General features: G+C 40.7%; 1 protein-coding gene across 5 annotated transcripts in view; it reads right to left on the bottom strand.

Annotated features, from left to right (window-relative positions):
- Window positions 1-4,957: 4,957 nt before the first annotated feature.
- The window catches only part of GALNT11 (polypeptide N-acetylgalactosaminyltransferase 11), a 73,883-nt gene continuing 55,693 nt past the window's right edge, over window positions 4,958-23,147 (bottom strand). For 2 of the 5 annotated variants that reach the window (XM_064275074.1, XM_064275073.1), the window contains exons 6-12: window positions 21,608-21,857; window positions 15,550-15,667; window positions 14,046-14,198; window positions 10,292-10,510; window positions 8,024-8,128; window positions 6,030-6,167; window positions 4,958-5,777 (exon numbers count right to left, since the gene is read on the bottom strand). In XM_064275074.1, coding sequence (XP_064131144.1) covers window positions 5,646-5,777; window positions 6,030-6,167; window positions 8,024-8,128; window positions 10,292-10,510; window positions 14,046-14,198; window positions 15,550-15,667; window positions 21,608-21,857 — 1,115 coding nt within the window. In that variant the 3' untranslated portion in view covers window positions 4,958-5,645. Of the gene's footprint in view, window positions 5,778-6,029; window positions 6,883-8,023; window positions 8,129-10,291; window positions 10,511-14,045; window positions 14,199-15,549; window positions 15,668-21,607; window positions 21,858-23,147 lie in introns of those variants that run through there. The other 3 variants (XM_064275075.1, XM_064275076.1, XM_064275077.1) reach the window with 3 other exon arrangements.

Raw genomic sequence — 23,147 nt, 5'->3', positions numbered from 1 at the left:
CATTAATATCACATGTAAGCAAAATTTTGCTGAAGATCATTCAAAAGCTGCTGCAGCAGTATATTGACAGGGAACTGCCAGAAATTCAGGCCAGTTTCAGAAGAGGATGTGGAACCAGGGATATCATTGCTGATGTTGGATGGATCCTGGCTGAAAGCAGAGAATACCAGAAGGATGTTTACCTGTGTTTTATTGATTATGCAAAGGCATTCGACTGTGCGGATCGTAACAAACTATAGATAACATTGAGAAGAATGGGAATGCCAGAACACTTAATTGTGCTCATGAGAAACCTGTACACAGATCAAGAGGCAGTCGTCCAGACAGAACGAGGGGATACTGAGTGGTTTAAAGTCAGGAAAGGTGTGCATCAGGGTTGTATCCTTTCACCATACCTATTCAGTCTGTATGCTGAGCAAATAATTTGAGAAGCTGGACTATGTGAAGAATGGGTCATCAGGACTGGAGTAAGACTCATTAACAACCTGTATTATGCAGATGACACATCTTGCTTCGTGAAAGTGAAGAAGGCTGGAAGCACTTACTAATGAAGATTAAAGACCACAGCCTTCATTATGGATTGCACCTCAACAGAAAGAAAACAAAAATCCTCACAACTGGACCAATGAGCAACATCATGATAAACAGAGAAAAGATCAAAGTTGTCAAGGATTTCATTTTACTTGGATCCACAATAACAGCCATGGAAGCAGCAGTCAAGAAATCAAAAGACACTTTGCTTTGGGCAAATCTGCTGCAAAAGACCTCTTTAAAGTGTTGAAAAGCAAAGATGACACTTTGAAGACTAAGATGAGCCCAACCCAAGCCATGATATTTTCAGTCACATCATATGCATGTGAAAGCTCGAGAATGAATAAGGAAGACCGAAGAAGAGTTGATGCCTTTGAGTTGTGGTGTTGGGGAAGAATATTGAATATACCATGGACTGCCAAAAGAATGAACAAATCTGTCTTGGAAGAAGTACAACCAGAACACTCCTTAGAAGCAAGGATGGCGAGACTACATCTCACATACTTTGGACATGTTGTCAGGAGGGATCAGTCCCTGGAGAAGGACATCATGCTTGGTAATGTACACGGTCAGAGGAAGACCCTCAATGAGATGGACTGATACAGTGGCTGCAAGAATGGGCTAAAGCGTAACAAGGATTCCAAGGATGACGCAGGACTGGGCACTGCTTCTGTGGTACATAGGGTCGCCATGAGCCAGAACCAACTCGACGGCACCTAACAACAACAAAGTGGGTGTGAAGTGGTATCTGTTGTTTTGCTCTGCATTTCCCTGATGACTAATAATGCTGAGCATCTTTGCATGTGCTTATTTGTCATTTGTTCATACATATCCTTTAGAGAAATGCCTATTCAGATAGTATGTCCATTTTTAAACTGGGTTATTTATATTTTTGTTGTTGAGTTGTAAGAGACAAGTCCCTTATCTATAATTTGCAAATATTTTCTCCCATTCTCTATGTTCACTTTTTTTTTTTTTAACTTTTATTGAGCTTCAAGTGAACGTTTACAAATCAAGTCGGACTGTCACATGTAAGTTTATATACACCTCACTCCATACTCCCACTTGCTCTCCCCCTAATGAGTCAGCCCTTCCAGTCTCTCTTTCGTGACAATTTTGCCAACTTCCAACTCTATCCTCCCATCCCCCCTCCAGACAGGAGATGCCAACACAGTCTCAAGTGTCCACCTTATACAAGTAGCTCACTCTTCATCAGCATCTCTCCCCTACCCACTGTCCAGTCCCTTTCATGTCTGATGAGTAGTCTTCAGGAATGGTTCCTGTCCTGGGCCAACAGAAGGTTTGGGGACCATGACCGCCAGGATTCCTCTAGTCTCGGTCAGACCATTAAGTATGGTCTTTTTTTGAGAATTTGGGGTCTGCATCCCACTGATCTCCTGCTCCCTCAGGGGTTCTCTGTTGTGCTCCCTGTCAGGGCAGTCATCGGTTGTGGCCGGGCACCAACTAGTTCCTCTGGTCTCAGGATGATGTAAGTCTCTGGTTCATGTAGCCCTTTCTGTCTCTTGGGCTCATAGTTATCGTGTGACCTTGGTGTTCTTCATTCTCCTTTGATCCAGGTGGGTTGAGACCAATTGATGCATCTTAGATGGCCGCTTGTTAGCATTTAAGACCCCAGACGCCACATTTCAAAGTGGGATGCAGAATGTTTTCATAATAGAATTATTTTGCCAATTGACTTAGAAGTCCCCTTAAACCATGGTCCCCAAACCCCCGCCCTTGCTCCGCTGCCCTTTGAAGCATTCAGTTTATCCCAGAAACTTCTTTGCTTTTGGTCCAGCCCAGCTGAGCTGACCTTATGTTCACTTTTTTGATGGTGTCTTTGAAACACGTTTTTAATTTTGATAAAGTCCAATTTATCATTTTCGTTGTTTGCTTTTGGTGTCATATATGAGACCATTGCCAAATTCAATGTCATAAAGATTTATCCCCATGTTTTCTTCTAAGAATTTTATAGTTTAAGCTCTTACATTTAGGTCTTTGATTCATTTTGAGTTAATTTTTGTATGTGTGGTATGAGGTAAGAGTCCAACTTTACTCTTTCTTCCAAGTGGCTATCCCAGCATCATTTGTTAAAAAAAACAAAACTATTCTTTTTTCATTGAATGGTTTTGGCACTCTTGTAAAAAATTAGTTGATTGTAGAAGTATGGGTTTATTTCTGGACTCAATTTTATTCTATTTCTGTCTGTTCTCGTGTCAGTACCATACTGTCTTATCATTGCTTTGTAATACGTTTAGAAATCAGAAGCGTGTCTTTCTTCTTTCTTGAGGACTTAAATGTTTATTGAGACCTATTTAATATCCCAGAATATAGTGTTTCTTGGTAAATGTTCAAGTTTACTTGATAAGAGTGTGCATGTTATTGCTGAGTGGAGCGTATAGACATAAATGTCAATTAGGTAAAGCTGGCTACCATATTGTTTTCTATATCCTCCTTTCAACTTGCTCTATCAACTAGTGAGATGGGTGTTGAAATCTCTTGCTCTAATTGTAGATTTATCTATTTCTCTTTGCTCTTCTATCAGTTTTTGCTTCATGCATTTTGAAGTTTTGTTGTTAGGTGTATAAGAGTTTAAGGCTATTTCCTCTTGATGAATTGACCTATCATCATGAAATGACTCTCTTTATCCATAGTAATATTCTTTGTTCTGAAATCTACTTTAATATTAATACTTTCTGTAGATGTTTTTAGATTAGTGTTGAGAATGCATATATTTTCCTGTCCTTTTATTCTTAACCTATTTGTGTCTTCATATTTAAAGTGAGTTTCTTAGAGGCAGCACATCCCATCTGACAATCTCTGCCTTCTTACTGGGGTGTTTAGACCTATTCACATTTAATGTGCCTAGTGGTATTTTGAGGATTAAATCTACTGTCTTGCTATTTGTTTTCTATATGTACCATCTCTTCTTTGTTCCAAGGAGCCCTGGTGGTGCAACAGTTAAGCACTCGGCTACAAACTGAAAAGCTGGCAGTTCAAACCAACCCAGCGGCTCTGGGGGAAAAGATCTAGTGATCTACTTCCGTAAAGATTACAGCCTAGAAAACCCTACGGGGCAGTTCTGCTCTGTGACACTGGGTCGCTAAGAGGTGGAATCCACTCAGTGGCACCTAACAACAACAATTCTTCATTCCCTTTTCTGCCTTCTTTTGGATTGAGTATGCTTTATGATTCCATTTTATCTCCTTTATTTATTAACTATAATTTTGTGTTATTCATTGGTTATTATGATTGATTTCCATGTTTTGTCATTGAAAAATTAATGTAATACAACATTTAAGTCTAAAACATGAATAACCTAAAAACAGATTAAGCAGAATTTACTAATCACCAAGTTCTGCTTTAAAATTTTTTTTTTCACACAATAAATTTTAAAGAAAAAAAAAATAAGACTATTATTTCTATTAGAGATCTAGCTTAAGAATTGTTGGCTCACAACTTCTTGAGAAAATCAGTTGTCCCTAAACTTCTGTTTCTCAAGAAATACATTTTCTCCAGATTTTAAGAATTTCATTTCTCCTTATTAAAAACAAATTTAAAAAAACTTCCAAAATATACAGTCTTTACTTTCTATCAAAAAGTTTTTTAAGAATGAAAGATTTTATTAATGAAACTTACCACAAGTGAAAATACACACCTATGTGGCCACTCTTTGGACTTGAATTAACTGACTTCTAATTTTTTTTTTTTTGTTGTTAAAAAAAAAAGCTCACCTTATATTTGGGCATTTACACCACATGCAGATAATTCCGAATTTGTATCTTTAATTCAGAAAGGTCTTCTGATATCCTGACCCCTATATCCAACTGCTTATTATACTACCTGGAAATCTCACAGGCAACTTTAAGGTGTTAAAATTTATGTAACTCTAGCTTCAAATTCACAGAGTTCAAATTAGGAAGCTATGAAGCGTTTCCTAAAAGTTAGGGGTTGCCAGACTTAATGGTCTGAGACTGGAGGGACCCCAGAGGTCATGGCCCCCAGACTCTCTATCAGCCAACTCTTCAGGCAAAGATGAGACTGCACTATAAGACATAAAATGATACTGGTGAGGAGTGTGCTTCTTAGTGCAAGTAGACACACGAGACTATGTGGGCAGCTCCTGTCCGGAGGTGAGATGAGAAGCCTGGTTGAATGGACACAGGAAATACAGGGTGGAGAGAAGGAGTGTGCTGTCACAGTGTAAGGAGAGCAACTACAGTCACATAACACTGTGTGTGTAAGTTTTTATAAGAGAAACTGACCTGAATTGTAAACTTTCACTTAAAGCACAATTAAAAAAAAAAAAGGGGTTCACCAGCTAAGCTGAAATGAGTATTTCTCTTCATACTTATCACATACATAGAACAACTCAGGCCAGAGGGTCCAATATAGACAAAGAATACAGAAAACAAAAATCCTAGGTATGTAATCAAAAGGACTCTTTATTTTAAATGTAGATAATATTATCATTCATCAAAATAATTTATAATAGTTAACTGCCTCTTAAATATTGTCTTATAAATGATGCCTCTGAAGTTAAAAGTAATGTAGATTTAATCAGCTTTAAAAATTACTTACAACATATTAAACCAATGATAACAGAAGCAAAATAAAATAGCTAACTCCTATGAAGTCTCCTAAGAAAGAAAATCATGACAAGTTCCTGATCAGCTAAAAACCATTCCATCACTAAGAGGGATTAAAAAGGAACATAAATGAATCTGAAGAGAAACGTCTATTTCTTGGGTTTTGTTCTTTTGTACAAAACCAAGTCTTCTGAATTAAAATTCCATTCCAGCTTCCCTCTCTAAGCAAGAAACTCCTCACCAGCAGCTCAGAAACGTTAATGTCCTGGTGAAGTGTTCTTCTTCATCGGCTGGCGGCACATGGTGCTCCGCTCCCCTGCGAACCCACCGCCTGACCTCTGCCGGTCTTCCCAGGCGTCTCCACAGAGGACTAGAAAACGTTCATCCTCTCCCGGTACTTCTGCTCAATCAAGAAGTCAGCGGAGTGTTTTCCCTGTACCAACATTATTCTTTCCAAAGCATCATATTTTCAGAGACAGCAAAGCCTAATGAATCCACCATTCGTCCCAGTCAAAGGCCTCCACCCTAACCTTCCAAATGCCACTGTTGTAAGGAGGAGCCGTCACAGATTGCCATAGCAACATAGCCTTTCTGACTCAGCGGATCAACCACTTTCAGGCACTGTCCAACTGACACCTGGTACAGCCGATTATTCTTCTGGGGGGAAAAAAAGAGGAAAATAACACCAGTTATTTGCTTTTACTTAAAAATCATACTGCCAGAACATGGTAGATACATAAATCCGAAAGAGACATGGAACATTTAGGAACATCCCTTCAGAATCCGAAGTCCTTCTACAAGGCAGACTCCAGCTCCTCCCTGGAGCCGAAGCAGAGTCAGGAACACCGCTCCCTCGCTCTGCCTTGTTCATCCCTCACACCTCCCAACACCACTATGCAGGCTTCTCACCCCAAAGGTCCATTGCTGGGATCCTCCTGACCCATGGCACTTCATGAGTCGTGGTGGGTCTGATGAGCGAGTTTCTGACATATCCAGGCAAAGGAGATTATTTAAAACTAATTCGTGCTCTTCGTTATAAACCCAAACCTAGAGAAAAACAGATTAAAAACCCCCAAGTCTTGCCTTAGATATAGAAACTCAGGCCTGTTTCCACTTTACTTATTTGTGGAAAACAAATTAATTTGTTCTGTAGTGTCGCATAAAACAGGAACAGACCAAGGACAAGAGTTACCCGTAGGCAAATTTCAACTTAGCAACCTGAAAATGGAGTGTGCTAACACAGGAGAAAGTGAGATCCTACTCAGGGAAGAAACCTAAGCTGAGGTCGGATTTTGTAAATTAAATTTAATCTAATTGGGTGAATTTAATTGATCAAATGATTATACATCTCTTCTAATGCTAGGATTCCATAATTAGATAATTCTCTTAGTTCCTGTGCTAAGTAAGAATTAGAGGGGCCCAACTAGGCTGCTGGCTTGCTTTCTTTAGACAGAAAACACACAAGGCTATTACTTTCATTTTTCTCTCCTCTGTTGGGTGTGTGTGTGTGTGCGTGTGTGTGTGTGTGTGTGTGTGTGTCTAGGCTGTTACATTCCATTGTCCTGAAGAATATGATACTATAATCCCAGATCATAACAGCATTTGGAATGAGACACAGGACTTAGTCTTGACTGCACAGGAGCACAATTTTCCTTGGTTGTGCAAACGATCTTTCAGGAGAGTCCTCTTAATTTGCTCTCTGAGGATTTTCAGAAGCAAAGGCCTTCTCTCGGTGAAGTGTCCAACGTCTGCCCCATTACATCTGAAAGGGATACATCGTGTTGCACTGTGTTACTCAGTGCTGCTCCTACCTAAGGCCCAGGATGGACCTGTGCTGTCCCCCATGAAGAGTCTCTATCAGGGGCTCTGTGACAACGGGAATGTTTCCTGTCTGCACTGTCCAGTGTGGTCATCAGCCATGTACGGTTACTGAGAGCCTGGCACGTGGGCAGTGTGACTGAGGAAGTGAGTTTTCAATTTTATTTAATATTCATGCAAATTTAAATAGTCCCATGTGGCTAGCGGCTATGGCCACCTGTGCGGCCCTCACAGTCACAAAGGTAGTGAGGACATGTAGCTCCATCACTCAAACTTCTTACATTTTCTAGAATAATTCAAATTTCAGATTTCTTATCCCACCGTGATCTGTACCACTGAAATGTCACCCAGATTCTACTACTTCAGTGTCCACAGCACTGACGCCTCTCCCAATACCTCTCCCGCCCAAAAATGGCACAAAAGTCCTTTTTAAAGAGTATTCTCTGGCACGCGCATCACCTTAGTGTGCGGGAACTCTCCCAGAGATAAAATATGTTCTACGAAATTTCCAAATACATACTCTTTCCACCAAACACCCAAGTGTTTCTTTCACTCTTAAGTTAAACGACTTCACCACTAAAATGGAAAGGAAAATCCTCACAGTTCCATACTGAAATAAGTTTTTTGCTTATTTTTAAGGTCACTTCAAATATTCCTATCACTAAAAAACACATACACTGAGATTAAATTATGTGAATAACATGAACCAAAATTCTGTTGTGGTTTCCTAGCTAAAAATCAGCTAGGAAGAGTCTGATCTCAGAGAGAACCCTACAGGACACCGATTCCTCCACTGCAGAGTTAATGTTCCCGCCCAGGAAGAAGTGCGCCTCCGTCCACCACTTCTAACAGGCCCTACAGCCCGTAAGTCACAACGCGCTTCCCCTCTCTGACACTGGAACATCCACATCACGCTCTAGAGAAGGGGAACAGCGCACGGAGGTGGGACGCCTCCACAAAGGATGCAGAAGAATCGTACTAGTTGATCTCTAGGGCCATTCCCAACAAAACTTATAATTTGAGAAAAGTCAGGGCGTTAAGCATCCTGATCTCGGCTCCTCCGCCCCCGAGCTTAGAGCCAGCACCTGGTTCGGGTCACCGTAGTCGCACGCCTTCAGCACCACCAGGCCTCCTTTCTGACTTGGGCGGCCCTGGGCCACCAGGCATTTGTTGGTCTGGAGGTGATAGAGCTGCAAAAGGAGAGAGAGCTCTTGACAACTTGGACCACAGAGAAATACCAGTGTCGGAAGAAGCTTCGGGATGCGTAAAGGGAAGGGTTTGGATGAAATGTGAAAATATTAAACTGTAGGAATAAATGCCAAGGGCCAGAAAAAGACAAGCATTTTTAATTCCCAAGTTCTGGCTCAGCACATGGGAACGTCCAGGTGGGTACTCCCAGGTTACAGGCATTTTTACACTATATGCCTGCAGGGAGTAGTCACGTAGAAACTCTACCTAGAGACACAGGTTCACCAACCTACCGCGGGAGTGAAGGAAATTAGAACATCATCTCTGTCCTAAAGACCCTTAAAATGAAACTGAGGAAGAAGAACAGAATGTATAAACAAGAGCAAACAAAGTAAGACAAGTAAATGTAAAATACACGCTAAATCATGGATATATGCAGACTATAAATGCCATGGGAATTCAAAGGGGAGATAAATAAAAAACAGTATTCAGCCTATTACGAAATATATACTACTATTAACTATGTTATCAAGAACATACTAGAAATCACCATGCTCTTTTAAAAAGTGAGTCTGATGCCATCGCCTTCTGCCTCCTCCCCCACCTCACCAAATCCCCGTTACTGGCTTCCCATTGCTCTCTGAAACAAAGCAGAACTCCTCACTACGGCCCCCAGGGCTCTGCCTGCACCCAATCAGCTGCAAGACTCTGGTCCCTCCTGCACAGCCTGGTCATGGACCACCCTCAAGAAACCCTCCCTAACCAGTGCGAACCCCTGTACTGCGGCCACGGTAACCCCAGGCTTCTCCTGTTTTCAGAATGCACAACCCTGTACTCCTCTCTAAAGAATCTCCTCTCTACTTGGCACAACTGCAATTTTTCTTGGCTTATTTAATGAATTTGTTACCCCTTAAGTCAGGGGGAGTCCATTTTTACTGCCACTGTGTCCCTCGCACACAGAATGAGTGCCTGGTTTGTAGTGGACACTCAATAAAAACTCATTGGATAAATCAATGAGTGAGTGTCAATACTGATGACAATCCCAACAACGATGATATAAACTAGTGATGGCAGGGATGGTGATAAAAGGAGAAAAAAACGTAACCTGAGCTGAGCAGCACCAACAGAGACGTAGTGACAAAAGTTCAGAAGGTAAAGTTCAAAGGGAGAAAATCAAGTGGCTGAGGAAAAATACTGTCAACATAAAAGAGAGGGAAGAGCAAAGAACAGAAGGGAGGCAGAGCAAATGTGAGTAAGAGGATTAACTTAAGTGCTAAATGAGACCAGACATGCAAGGGAAGAAATACAAAACGAGGGACTGTCAACTCCCTGGACATATACTGGTGTTATTTTTACTTAAGGAGAAAACATCTAATAATATATATCTTGATGAATTTCTTTATCTTACAAGGTAGATACACCAGGAAGAAGAAGGAAGGTCTAGGCTAACTTCTGTCTTCCTTTCTCCCAGGTCAAAGAACCCTGGAGAAGGGCCTTCTTTGTTGCACAAAAGGGAAACCTGGGTGGCAATGATAATTACCCTTCACCTTTTGAAAGCAGGTTTTAGAAAACTCAGGAAAAAGATGATTTTATGGCTAGAAGCTCTAAAATTTAAGTGTACAACTGTGAATAAATTTTATTAGAAACAAATGTGGTTGGTCAGTGCGCTTCCTGACCAGCCCACAAGGTTGCCTGGAATTGGGGATGTTCAGTTTAATGTTACATCTCCACTCCAACACGGGCCCCGCCTCTCATCTCTGGGCTGTGAACAGTATATGCAGACTCCATTTCTCCATTTTCCCCCCTTTCTGGACTGGCCTCTGCCAAAGGAATTTTATTCTTACTTTTGTATTTTCTTTATTTATGTGTATATTCACATGTCTATTCATTCTCTTGGAAGCTGTCATATAACTTACATTTATAGAAGTCATGCTTCCTTTAACCCAGGGAAGTAAAAGGTCTTAATAGTAAAGATATTAAAATTTCTAAGGCCTTACACCTGAGTAGAGGAAGTTCCCACAAAAAGAATATAATGTAGGATATGCTACAGTCTATCATTAAGTGCCTTAATAAGTCTAAAATGTCATTTATTACAGCTTATGGGTATCACAAACCATTTCATATCCTACAATTTAAGAAACATTTTGATAAGATTACTTTCTTACCCTTCCACGCTGAAGGACTTTGGGGCGTTTGGGCCCTCTATTAATAAAAATGGGTTGCTGTGGTTTGGCATTGGGCCCAGATACCTGCATCTCTGGGTAAATATTATCCAAATACCACTTAAATGATTTACAACCCAACTTCTTCCTCAGTTCAACACGCTCACTTATGTTCCCATAGCTTCTGGTCTTCAGATCAGGTCTTAAGGAAAAATACTGCTCCTGAGTTAAAAAAAGAAAAAAAAAAAAAAGAATGGATATTTTGTTAAAAATGAACATTGAGCAATTATATGTCAAGTTTAAAGAACAGCCGAAAACAGTGGACAATGAGCAAAAAAGTAATTTTCATGCTGGTGTTCCCTTGATGTTACCAAAAACTGTCAATGAAAAATTTTCACACAATTAAGTCCGTGACTAACTGCCAACGATAAGACAGCTTAAATTGTAAAATACACCCCAATTTCAGAAATGTCAAAACGTATCCAAATGTGTACCTCAGACTCAACGGAACAGGCTGTACATGAAACAGTGGTCTCAAACTTTTTGTTCTCAGGATCTTATACTCTTAAAAATTATTGAAGACCCCAAAGAGGTTTTGTTTGTGAGTTATACTTATTGATACTTACTGTATTAGATTTTAAATCCAAGAAATTTAAAAATGTTTTAATTCATTAAAAATAACAATTATAAACTCATTCCATGTTAACATAAATATCATGCTGTGAGGAAGAAAGAACTATTATTTTCCAGAACAAAAAAATTTAAAGACATCAGTGGCATTGTTTTACATTTTTGTAAATCTTTTTTAATGTCTGGCTTAATAGAAATTAGCTAAATTTTCATATCTGCATTCAACCTGTTGCCATGTGCTGTTTTGGCTAAAGTGTATTTAAAAAAAATACGACCTTATGCAAATAAGTAGCTGAAAAGGGAAGGAATATTTTAATAGCTGTTTCCAGTAATTACGACGATTCTCCTTTGATACTACACCAAAGCGCGACAACGTCAAGGTTAGCTACGCAGTGGAATATGAACTCATACTGTGTTAAAGTAAAACTGAAAGGTCTCTCTTGTTCTTTGAATGGACCTTTTACCTGTGTAAGACTCTACGACACTGCTCATTCATCACCTGGAAAGCGCTGATCCTCTGAACTGTGCAGGCCTTACAGGGGCTAACAAAGTTCTTTACACCCGTCAGAAAATTTACATTCAGAAATACCACCACTGATCGCATCAGAAACGTTGCTTAGTATTAGGAAGTGCCCAGACTCCAAAGTTCTAATTTTCACTTGAAAGTCTGGATATTTTATCAATTGCAACAAACACTGTCCATTGTTTTCTTTGATGTGAAAGGCTCACTTGGTTCATTTTTGAGAAAACGCTGCCAAATAGTGTGAGTCAGTTGTTCTTCTATGTCAAAAGAGTGTTCCTTGAGGCTGGATGAACCCTGCAAACTATTGCCCTGAGATAATCTTTAAACTTTGAACCAAAAATATTCCCTGGTTTTCTTAAAACCAAACAATAGTTTACCTTGATTAGTAAACAATGTCTGCCTTGAGCATTGTGCTCTTTTAAGATCTATCTATATGGGATCAAACTGACAACAGGACTGGAAAGACAGGAAGCTTAAGGGACGGTGAGTTTATGTTAATGGGGGAGAAACAATTTGGAAAAGGAGGATGAGAATGGCTGCACGAGCTGCAAAATGCAATCAGTATCGCTGCGCTGCGCATGTAGAAATTGAATCGGTGTATGCTCTGCTGTGTTTCAACAACAACAAAAAATAAAATACACTATTAAAAAAAAGTGTTCCTTGAGAAAAGTGGCTAGTTCTGCTTGTAACTCAAACAGCCCCATAGCGTTTTTCCTTGAAAACAACCGTTCTATTTCCGTATGCGCCAAAATGCTTTCTGCACACTTACCAATTTGTCACACAGAATATTAAAAAGGCACGTACTCTAGGGTTGAGACTTGATAAAATTATTTATACTATTTCATCAATGATATTCTCGAATGAAACTGGGTTTTTCCCACCTTAACTTCTGGGTGCACGGCAGTGAAGAATACGATGACTACTGGTACAGTTTGGTGCCACTGCCCTGAAGTATACTATGGCACCAGACATTTTATTCTACTGTTTTGCACCATCTGTGCAATGTTAACAGTGAAAAAGGTGGATAATATATTAATCTAACTGTAGAAGTAGCTTTGACCTTGCAGACCTCCTGCAAGGGTCACTGGAACCTTGTTGTGGGTTGAACCATGGCCCCCTCACCCCCAAATACGTGTTGGAATCATGATCCCTATACTTACAGAGTAATCCTATCTGGAAATAGGATTTCTCTGCCCTTATGTTAATGAGGCCCTATCAGTGTAAGCCTAAGGACTGCTGAGAGATACAAGGAACAGAACGGACATGGGGGTGAGCGAGCACACACAAGGGAAGGCAGACAAGTCTACAAGCCCAGGAACTCCAAGGACTGCCAGCTACTAGAAGCTGAAAAAGACAAGAAAGGACCTTCCCCTAGAGCCATACACTGAATCCAGACTTCTAGCCTTCTGAACTGTGAGAAAATAAATTTCTGTTTCTGAAAGCCACCCACTTCTGTTACAGCAGCACTTGGTAACACACAGACTCCATGGGTCTATGGAGCACATTCAGACTGCTCTGTCAGACAGTGACGATTCAAAATGATGAGCATGGAGATGGACCTCAAGGAGCTCAGTCTAGTGGAGGGGAGAAGGGAGAAGGTAAACAATAGGGTAGTGCTATAAACAATCTTGACTTTTACTCCCCAGCACAGTTAGTTGCTTCATTCTCATCTTCCCATAGCGCACAGTTCATACTTCCATTTACATTTATCTCACAGTGTTAACATTTACCGTGCATTCCTTTATTCCTCTCTGTATCCCCAAAAACCTAACACAGGGCCTGGCATACAGTAAGTGCTCTATAAAAGTTGGCTTAAAAAGTAACTGTATAGGAATGTTCATAGCCCAAATGTCCACTAACTGGTAAGTGGACAGACAAAGCATAATGTAGCCATATGATGGAACATCACTCTGCAATAAAAAGATACGAAGTACTGATACATGCTATGACATGGATTTACCCTGGAAACACTGTCGTACTAAGTGAGAGAAACTAGACACGAAAGACCATTTATTATAGGATTCATTCCATTTACGTGAAATGTCTGATCAAGCAAATGTACACTCAGAAGGTAGATCAGTGGTTGTCTAGGGCCGGAGGAGATAGGGGATTGGGGGATGACATGGAGTGATAAAAGTGTTCTAAAATTGATTTATGAATAATATCTCATAAAGCTGTTACTAAAATAAGAGCATTCGGCAGAAGAGAAAGCAGGAAGGAATACTAAACGTGCAGAGTTTAACAGGGAATTAATGGGACTGGGCTATAGTGAGGCTCAACGAGCAAAGCAAAGAAGCCAAGTAGTGTGGGAGCCACAGCAGAGGGACGTGAAGGAATGCAGAAACTGAAGAGAAAGGGCTCCTTCTGATGCTGGCTGTTTTTCCTTGTAGTGATCACTTGCAAAGTGAAGAGTCAAATTAGAATGAAAAACAAGATAAGTACTTGGTGAAGAGAAGAGAGAGAAAAGAACTAAGAAATAGATGGCCCTGAAGAAAAGGTCACCCAAACAGAGATACACAAAACTGAAAAGGAAAGCAACAAAAGCCATCACCAGGGCAATGGCTGGCCTGCCATCCACCATCTATACCGGAAACTTTGCCTCACCTTGTACTCATCCAGCCAGACGTGGGCCAGCCGCAGGGAGTTGTGGGTCATGGTGTCCTGCCCCTCAGGAGACCCGTACGGGCGCCTCTTCCGGAAGATATGCCCTACTCTAGAGCAAGGGATGATGAAGAGCTTACCTCCACACATCCAGATCTGGTCAGAGGAAAAAATGTGAATTAATAGTTGTCTCATATTACTGAGAAATCACGTATGAACTTTCATGGAATTAATATTTATTATACGGTGTTCATGAAACCTTATAAGATGTTTTATCTTACTACATATAAATATTCAAGTAAAAGAAAGTCAGAGGGTCCTTTTTTAAAAATTACCTGTCTTTATGAATAAAAACAAACTAGATTCTGAAACAGTGTTACACTCATTTACACCACGTGTCTAAAACTGCACCTACCATACTTTGATACTTTAACACATCAAGGTCACATGAAATTATTGCTAACTGGTCCTCCAATTTCAGTTTTACAGGTACTTTCTTTTTAAATGTTTATACATTTTCTAGAAAACAATTTTTTCTAAATATACAGAAATAATTCTGATTATGGCTCAGAAGATCTTAGTTCTCGTCTAATTTTTGCCCTTGACTATTATCTGAGTTACTTTACACAAGTTCTTTTAATTTTTGTGGGACTCAGTTACTTTTCTAGAAAAGGAGAAGAGGAAACCAATGACTTCTGCCTTTAAACTTTAAAATTCTAAAGATTATATAGGAAAAACTGCCTTTTGAGAACATGATGGTCAAAATATTTTTCAAAACACAACACAACATACACACAAGGTCTTGTGTACCACCTGAATCAGGACCCTGCTTGTCTCGACCAGGAGAGGAGAGTGGGAATTGGGGCACTTGCTATGAAGGAGAGGTTCCTTCCCTTGTCTTCTCTGAGCATGTTCCAAAACCTTCTTAACACCACAGTTCCCTGTACCACAAACCCCACTCATGGTTCCACCCTCAGGAACTGAGAGGTTATGAAAGTTGAATTTCCCCTCAGGGTGGAGGTGCCTGTACATAGAGAGGACTCAGTAAGCTACACACGGACTGACAATTATCATCTAGATTGGATACTTCTGAGGTGAAATGGGAGCTAATAAGAATTTTTCCAGGACAGCAGCTGCGAACCAGGACTGTCTTAGGCCAACAAGTGTAATCTGATCACCCTGGCTACATATATCTAGCAGTATCAATAAAATTAATAAATTGACAGGGAAAGAACAAAAGTCTAGATTAAACTCACATTAAGATTTTCTGCTTACACTCAAACATTCCTTATAAGGTAAATATACAGCTTTTGATACTCTGAATGGATACTACCCGTATCACAGACTATGGTGAAGAAGGCATTCACGAAAGACAATTTGTCAGGAAAGACAATTTGTCAGTAAAGATAATCAAGGAGGTTTTACTGACAACATGGGATTATGGATAGAAATTACATCCCCCTACTCACAAAGTTCATAATGAGGCATCCAAGAAGATAAAAATTACCCTAAATGATATCTCCAAGTTTTCTCCTCCCCAGATATCCATGCCGCTGTCGTACTGCCCTAGTTCACTGAAATAGTGTCTGTTCATGGCAAACAGCCCTCCAGCCATGGTCGGCGACCTGCGAGAGGAGAACAGTTACTGCACCAGTTCTATCAGCAGTTATTTTACCTACTGCTTTCATTTTAAAAATTCAGTGCAGCTTTGGAACATTATAAATAAAAACTACATGAAAACATTTTATCTGATATTATCAGCTGGGTCCCATAACTCAATTTTCTAGATTGCTAATGGTATACATGCTGGACGCCCGGCCCAGGAAGGCTACTTTTCTAATGAACTAATATTATTATAACCTTTTTTAATAGAAATCTATCTCAAATAAATTACATAATTCCTTTTGACAGTCTCATGGAGCCACTGGGATAAAAAATGGATTCTAGGGCCTGCTGAGAGGAGACCTGACAAAACCCACACACTCTGAGTTGGACTCAAACATGTGTTAGACCAGTGCTTCTCAACTGGGGGTGACTTTGCCCCCAGGAGGCACTCCGTAATGGCCGGGGACATATTTGGTTACCACACCTTGGGGAAGGGACGCTACTAGTACATGATGGGCTAAGGCTAGGAATGCTGCTAAATATTCCCAAGTGCACAAGACAGGCCCCTACAACAAAGAAGTATCTGGTCCAAAATGTCAATAATGCCAAGGTTGAGAAACCTGTGTTAGAGTTGGGGGAATGTGAATAGTCTGGCCTTCACAGAGATGCAAGCCAGCCTCCAGTTACTCAGTCCCTGTAAGTGGATTAAGGTGCTCATAGATTCTACCGTCCTAAGCTGCATCCAGAGTGTAGCAAAAATTCTCTCTACAGGAAGAAAAACACCATCCCACGCATCAACACATTTCTATAATTTTTCATATACAATGTCTGATACTCAGTAAATATCAGTAAAGAAATAATGAGGCAACCAGGAAGATAAAACCAGATGAAAGAGACAACTTACAACAGAAACAGATGTACCAGGTTTCAGAGAGTAGAGTTACCAGACTTCAAAATAACTGCTCAATAGGTTCAACAAGATAAAAGACAGGACTATGAATTTGGCAGAGAATTAGATACTATCAAAAAAGAAAGCACATTTATACATAGCTGAAGAACATTTCTGAAAAATAAAGACAAATAAATTTTTTTAAGAAGACAGATTATTTTCAAAGGAAACAAAAATAAGACTGACAACACTGACTTCTCATCAGAACCAGTGGAAGCCAGAACGCCCTGGAATGATACCTTCCAAGTCCTGAAAGCAACAACTGCCAACCTAGCATAGGATATCAAGTAACAACATTCTTCAACATAACAGTGAAACCAAGGCATCTTGGGCGGAAAAAAAGAGAGAGAGAAGTAATCACTAGAAAGTCCACAGTAAAGGAAATACTAATAGGTGTTCTTTAGCCAGAACAAAAGTAATCCCAGCTGGAAGCCTGAAGACACAGAAAGCATAAAGAGTAACATAAAAGGGGAAATATGCGGGCAAACCTAAATCAATACCAGTTACATAAAAAATACATTGCAGGGATACACAAGCACACACATATATATGCATACACACGTACTTCAACAGCAGCAGCATGTCACTTTGAAGAGAGACAACTGGACTATGAACATTCAGAGATTTTTGCATTGTTTGGGAAAAGGCCTGGGAAATATACCAATTTACATTGTATTATTAATATCTACATATTAATATATAGTATTAAGTATGCTTTGCTAAGTCAAGGCTGTATGTTTTATTCTCTAGGGTAACCACCGCGAGAACGTACAGCTTCTAATAGCGAAGTGGTGGCTGAAAGGCAGCAGCAGCCCAGGCTCAGTCCAAAAGAAAGCAAGAAGGGAAAACGGAACACAGGACAGACAGGATAAAGAGCACCACTGCAGACTTAAGGAACACAGGACAGACAGGACAGACAGCACCACTGCAGACTTAAGGAACACAGGACAGACAGGACAGACAGCACCACTGTAGACTTAAGGAACACAGGACAGACAGGACAAACAGCACCACTGCAGACTTAAGCACAAAATATTAAGTCATATTACTGGATGTAATGAATTAAATGCCTGACTAAAAGACAAAGCTTTCACACCGATTTAAAAACTAAACACAATGGAACAAAAGCAACGGTACGAGGGATGCAAGCTTACCAAGGACACACCTAAAATACAAGGCCATAGACTGAAAGTGACAGCAAATACTAATAAAGTTGGAATAGCTACATTAGTATCAGACTATAAAGCAAAGTCTCATTATTCTAAAAGTCTAGAATAAAAGGGGGACAATTCGTAAGGGCAAATGGTTTCATTCACTAAGGAAATACAATTCTAAACTTCCATGCATCTATTAACACGGCCTCAAAATACACAAAGCAAAAAGTAACAGAAGTACAAGCATAGACAAACAGTTGCAGTGGGAAACTTTATTATTATTGTTTTGTTTCTCACACAAAAATTTACGTACACACTGTTGTGTGACTCTAGTTGCTCTCCCTACAATGTGACAGCACACTCCTCTCCACCCTATATTTCCCGTGTCCATCCGACCAGCTCCTGTCCCCTTCTGCCTTCTCATCTTGCCTCCGGACAGGAGCTGCCCATTTAGTCCCAAGTATCTACCTGAGCCAAGAAGCACGCTGTTCACCAGTATCATTTTATGTCTTATTGTCCAGTCTAACCTTTGTTTGAAGAGCTGGCTTCAGGAATGGTTTCAGTTCTGGGCTAACAGAGAGTCGGGGGCCATGCCTTCTGGGGTCCCTCCAGTCTCAGTTAGACCATGAGGTCTGATCTTTTAACTAGAATTTGAGCTCTGCATGCCACTTTTCTTCTGCTCCATCAGGGACTCTGCCGTGTTCCCTGTTAGGGCAGTCAATGGTGGTAGCCAGGCAACATCTAGTTCTTCTGGTCTCAGGCTGACGGAGACTCTGGTTTATGTGGCCCTTTTTGTCTCTTGGGCTCATATTTTCCATATGTCTTTGGTGTTCTTCATTCTCCTTTGCTCCAGGTGGGTTGGGACCAATTGATGCATCTTAGATGCCCGCTTGTTAGCTTTTAAGATCCCAGGCACCACTCACCAAAGTGGGACTCAGAACACTTTAATAAACTTTGTTATGCCAATTGACCTAGATGTCCCCTGAAACCATGGTCCCCAGACCCCCGCCCCTGCTCTCTGTTCCTTGAAGTGTTTGGTTGTATTAAGGAAACTTCTCAGCTTTTGGTGTAGTCCAGTTGTGCTGACTTTGTAGTGGGAAATTTTAATACAACACTTTTAATAACTGATAAAAACTCATTTTTTATGATAGAACATGCAAATTAAAAAATAATAAAAACACAGTATTTGAATAACAGAGTATTTAATCAAAGTGACTCAGAATTCCATTTTCAGTAACTATAGAAAACATACTTTTTTTAAGGCACACAAGGAATATTCACAAAAATTAACCATATGCTGGACCATGAAAGGTAAATCTGAACAATTTTCACAGGACTATAATCTCTGACCACAGTGTAATTAAGCTATGAATAAAAAATAAAAGGTAACTATCAAATCTCCAGGTGTCTGGAAAATAAGAAATCACTCCTGAATAGCCTCTGGGTCAGAGAAGACATCACAATGTAAGTATTTTGAATGAAATGATAAGGCACAACTTGTGGGATGCAGCTAATGTCATAATTAGAAGAAAATTTATAGCCTTAAAACTGCATGTGTTACAAAAGAAAAAAGCCTGAAAATTAAAAATCTAAACATCCAGTTCAAGAAGTTAGCAACCTCGCTATCATAAAACAACTAACAGAAGGAGGAGAAAAGGTAGAAGAAAGAGTAAACAAAAAAAACCCTGAACACGTTGCCCTGCAGTAAATTCCAACTCATGGCAACCCCAAATGTGACCGAGCAGAACTGTTCCATGGGGTTTTCTTGGCTATAATCTTTACGGAAGTAGATCGCCAGGCTTTCTTTCATGGTGCCGCTGGGTGGGTTCAAACTGCCAACCTTAAGAGGGGCCGATACCCTCACTGTACAAGGAGGAGCGTTAAATGGTACTGTCAAAAGTTGACAGAACAACAGATTTATTTAAAGTATCAAAAGTAACCAATAAAATAACTAAAAACAATCATAATAAAACACTAGGAGATGAAGCGTACCAGGCGAGTGACGGAAGCAAGCTTCATTTCTCACACAGACAGGGTCTAAAGTTGATGAGAGGAATATGTTTATCATCTAGAGTTAAGAAGACCAAAAACAGAGAGCTAAGAGTTTGCCTCTGGAGGGTGAGACAGCTGATTTTCACCCCAACTTCTCCCACCCTATGTGACTGTTACTGCAGCACTGCTGTCTTGTGAGCTGTGCTCACCCCCATGTCCTATCTGCAAAGCCAGGGAAGGGGGGACGGGTGGGGACCCCCCCGGCAAGGCAACCTGGAAAAGGCTGCAAGCATGTGGAGACAGGAAGCACTGGAGGCCATGTACCTTTGTCATGGACTTCACTAGTACAACGAAGAACTGCAACAGAGCCTCCAGCAAAGAGCCTGATAGTGAAGACAACTCGGCTGGTGCTGGTGGATCACAGCAGGCACCTGGGACTGGACCTAGGCCTTCACGTTACCAGCCCCTCCAGTCTGGTTCAGATGGAAGGAAGCTACAAGTATCAAACGGCCAGCTGAGGAGCCAAAGACCTTGCAGTCACCTTATCTGATGGACAACACCGATGGCAGTATCTACAGACGTTGAAGAGAGGCATGCCCTGTGACTCAGCAATTTCATCCCGTAAACGGGAACCACGAATAAGAGTGTCTGCAACAGCGCTGTAACATGAAGAAGCTGGAAGCCAGCCAACACCCTAACCCATTCACCCACTGCCATCGAGTCAAGTCTGACTCATAGTGACCCTATAGGACAGAGTAGAACTGCCCCCGTAGAGTTTCCAAGGAGCGCCTGGCGGCTACCAGCCGTGAACAGATGTCAGTTACAGTATCTTCAGGTAACAGAATACTACACAGCAGTGAAAATGAATCAACCACAGCTATGAATGAATGACAAATTTTTAAAACCATGTTGAGTAAAAAAAAGCACAACATATCATATGGCTTTGTTTCTATGAAGTACGAAGCCAGGCAAAACTGAACTACATTGTTCAGAGGTGCAGTCAAAGGTGGTAAAGCTATGAAGGAAAGCAGAGAGATGACTGCCCATGGTCAGGTTAATAAACACCCCCGGGGACAAGGGCAGAGGCTGGAATCAAGGAGGCCTGTCGGCGGCACCTCCAGGTGCTGCTTCTTGAGCCTAGTGGTAGGTACACAGGTGTTCACATTACAGCCATTCGTTAAACTGTGCATCTCTGTTATTATGTACTGTTTAGGTAGCCTATGTTCACAACACAAAAGTCCAAACAAAACAAACTAAGTCCGAGAACTTTCAAAAGCAGAAATACAAACAAGTCTCTTTGAAATCTACAAAAGAAAATTTAAAAGAAAACAAAAATAAGAAAGGAGAAATAACATACAAGAGCAGATTTATAAATCAGAGAACACGGAACGTGGATGAGAGCTGAAAAAAATTCACACCATGACTTGGAAATTGTTCTAGCAGGATTTCATCCTTACAGATCCTAAATACAGAAAATGCTTTCCTCATCTATTACATGTTCTTCCCAGCATTATCTACATGAGCAAAGAACTGGGGATTAATTAACGATCAAATCAATAAACCAGAGCACTTGGCATAAAAGACACAGCGTATGGGAAACTCCCGCAGTACCCTATGCAACAATGACTACAAGATACTGTTTAGTTTATTCGCCATTCTCACTAAGCAGGGACAATGTCTTATTCATAAATCTCTTTTCCTTAGGACTTAGCAGAGCACATAAAATTCAGTAAGCACACCAGAATTTTTAATGGACAAATAAAGCCAAGATTTTTGCTCCTTACAAAGAAAAAGGAATTACCTTTAAAACATGATATTTTTTCTCTGCAGGTAGGAATTTTTCCAGCATAAAGGAGAAGCCTTACTTTATTGGTGCAGTAGCTCCTTCAGGTCCTCCCAGCTCATCAAAGGGAACGAGATCCCATTTGAAGTGCAGGCCCCAGTTGAACCCGCCTCGCACAATAGGAGACGAGCTGTACAGGAGTGTGTCGGCGCTGATGATGTCGATCACCGGGCACACCACAGTGTGAGGGTCCTCGCGGACGGCAGCCAGCAAGGGCTGCAGCCACATCTCGTTCACCTCACAGTGGCTGTCGAGGAACACCAGGACTTCTCCTGAAGGGACACAACAACGAGGGCCCACCAGAGATCAGTAACACGCAGCTTAGGGACTGCTACCAATTCAACCGGGTGATACATTTACATGGCATAGAACACAGCTGCTACCCTTATCCCCCCAGACAATATTAAACCACGGCTTTACTGCCAATTGTGAACAAGGGAAGTTCTTTAGCCAAGAGGCGTACCGATATAACTGAAGCACACACACAAATAATATGCACAACAACTCTTGAAAAAAATCTAGAGACAATTCAGATTGTCTGCAGTAAAGAGCCTCACAGCAACAATTCAGTTCTTTGGGATGGCCAGGTAGGGAGTGATTCTAGATGGTTTTGTACAATCGCAATGACCCCTGTGTGTAGACATTTTTATTACAATTATTTTAATTGAGTTATTTCTAAATTTAGTGTACACTAAGAATATATTTCCTGCCTTGGTAACAGAGTGAACACATTTTTATTGTTGACTCAGAAGCATCATTATAACAATCAATTATTGCTTCAAGATGGCAATTCTCTCAAAAGTGAGAGGAGACTGTGCACAGCTGGTCTGACCCTGAAAGTATCTACGATGCTGGTGATACAGCCCTCTGCCCCCCTGGACTCATCAATGCCTCCTGACACACCCGGCTCCTTGTTCTCATTTACTTTTCTCTGTTTCTTATCTCTCCTGTCTCATTCTCTCAACCTTCCTGGTCCAAGTGGCTCACATTTGTCAATGGCATACCGTTATTTTTACACAAATAATGTGCGCCTTTTACATCTGTTTGCTGGCTGTGCCCTCCCCCCAAGGTATCTTCATAAGCGCCACTATGCCAATTTTTTTCATATGTTGTTGTAAAAAAATTAACATAGAGCGGTTATGAAAATACCTCGCAGGGGGGGTTGCAGTTGGCAAACAAGCACAGAAGGTATGTGTTATCTGTGTAAATATACAGTATACCTTCCTTCTAGTTCGCAAACTATAAACCATAAAAATTTTATCCTGCTATTTTTAACTCCTCTTGACAAGTATAAGCAGGAAAGAGAATTTCTCTGATAACTGCAGGGTTATTCTGAGAAGCTGAGAAACTCAGAACCTGACCATCAAAGAGCATTATCCTTCTCCCAAAAGTGTATCCATGAAATGTATCCATATAGACTTTACACGAGTTACTTAAAGCACCAGATGCCTCCTATTTCAGTTAATGACAGCAGAGAAAAAGAAGGTTTTCAATGATGACTGTGAATTAGTCATGTAGCTAAACGTTCGTGAACGGCCTTCAGTTGGATGTAAAACAGCACA

This window comes from Loxodonta africana, chromosome 22, assembly GCF_030014295.1.
Source record: "Loxodonta africana isolate mLoxAfr1 chromosome 22, mLoxAfr1.hap2, whole genome shotgun sequence".
Lineage (NCBI taxonomy): Eukaryota > Metazoa > Chordata > Mammalia > Proboscidea > Elephantidae > Loxodonta > Loxodonta africana.
The sequence above is the reverse complement of the archived record's forward strand: the minus strand, read 5'-3'. Positions and strand labels throughout refer to the sequence as shown.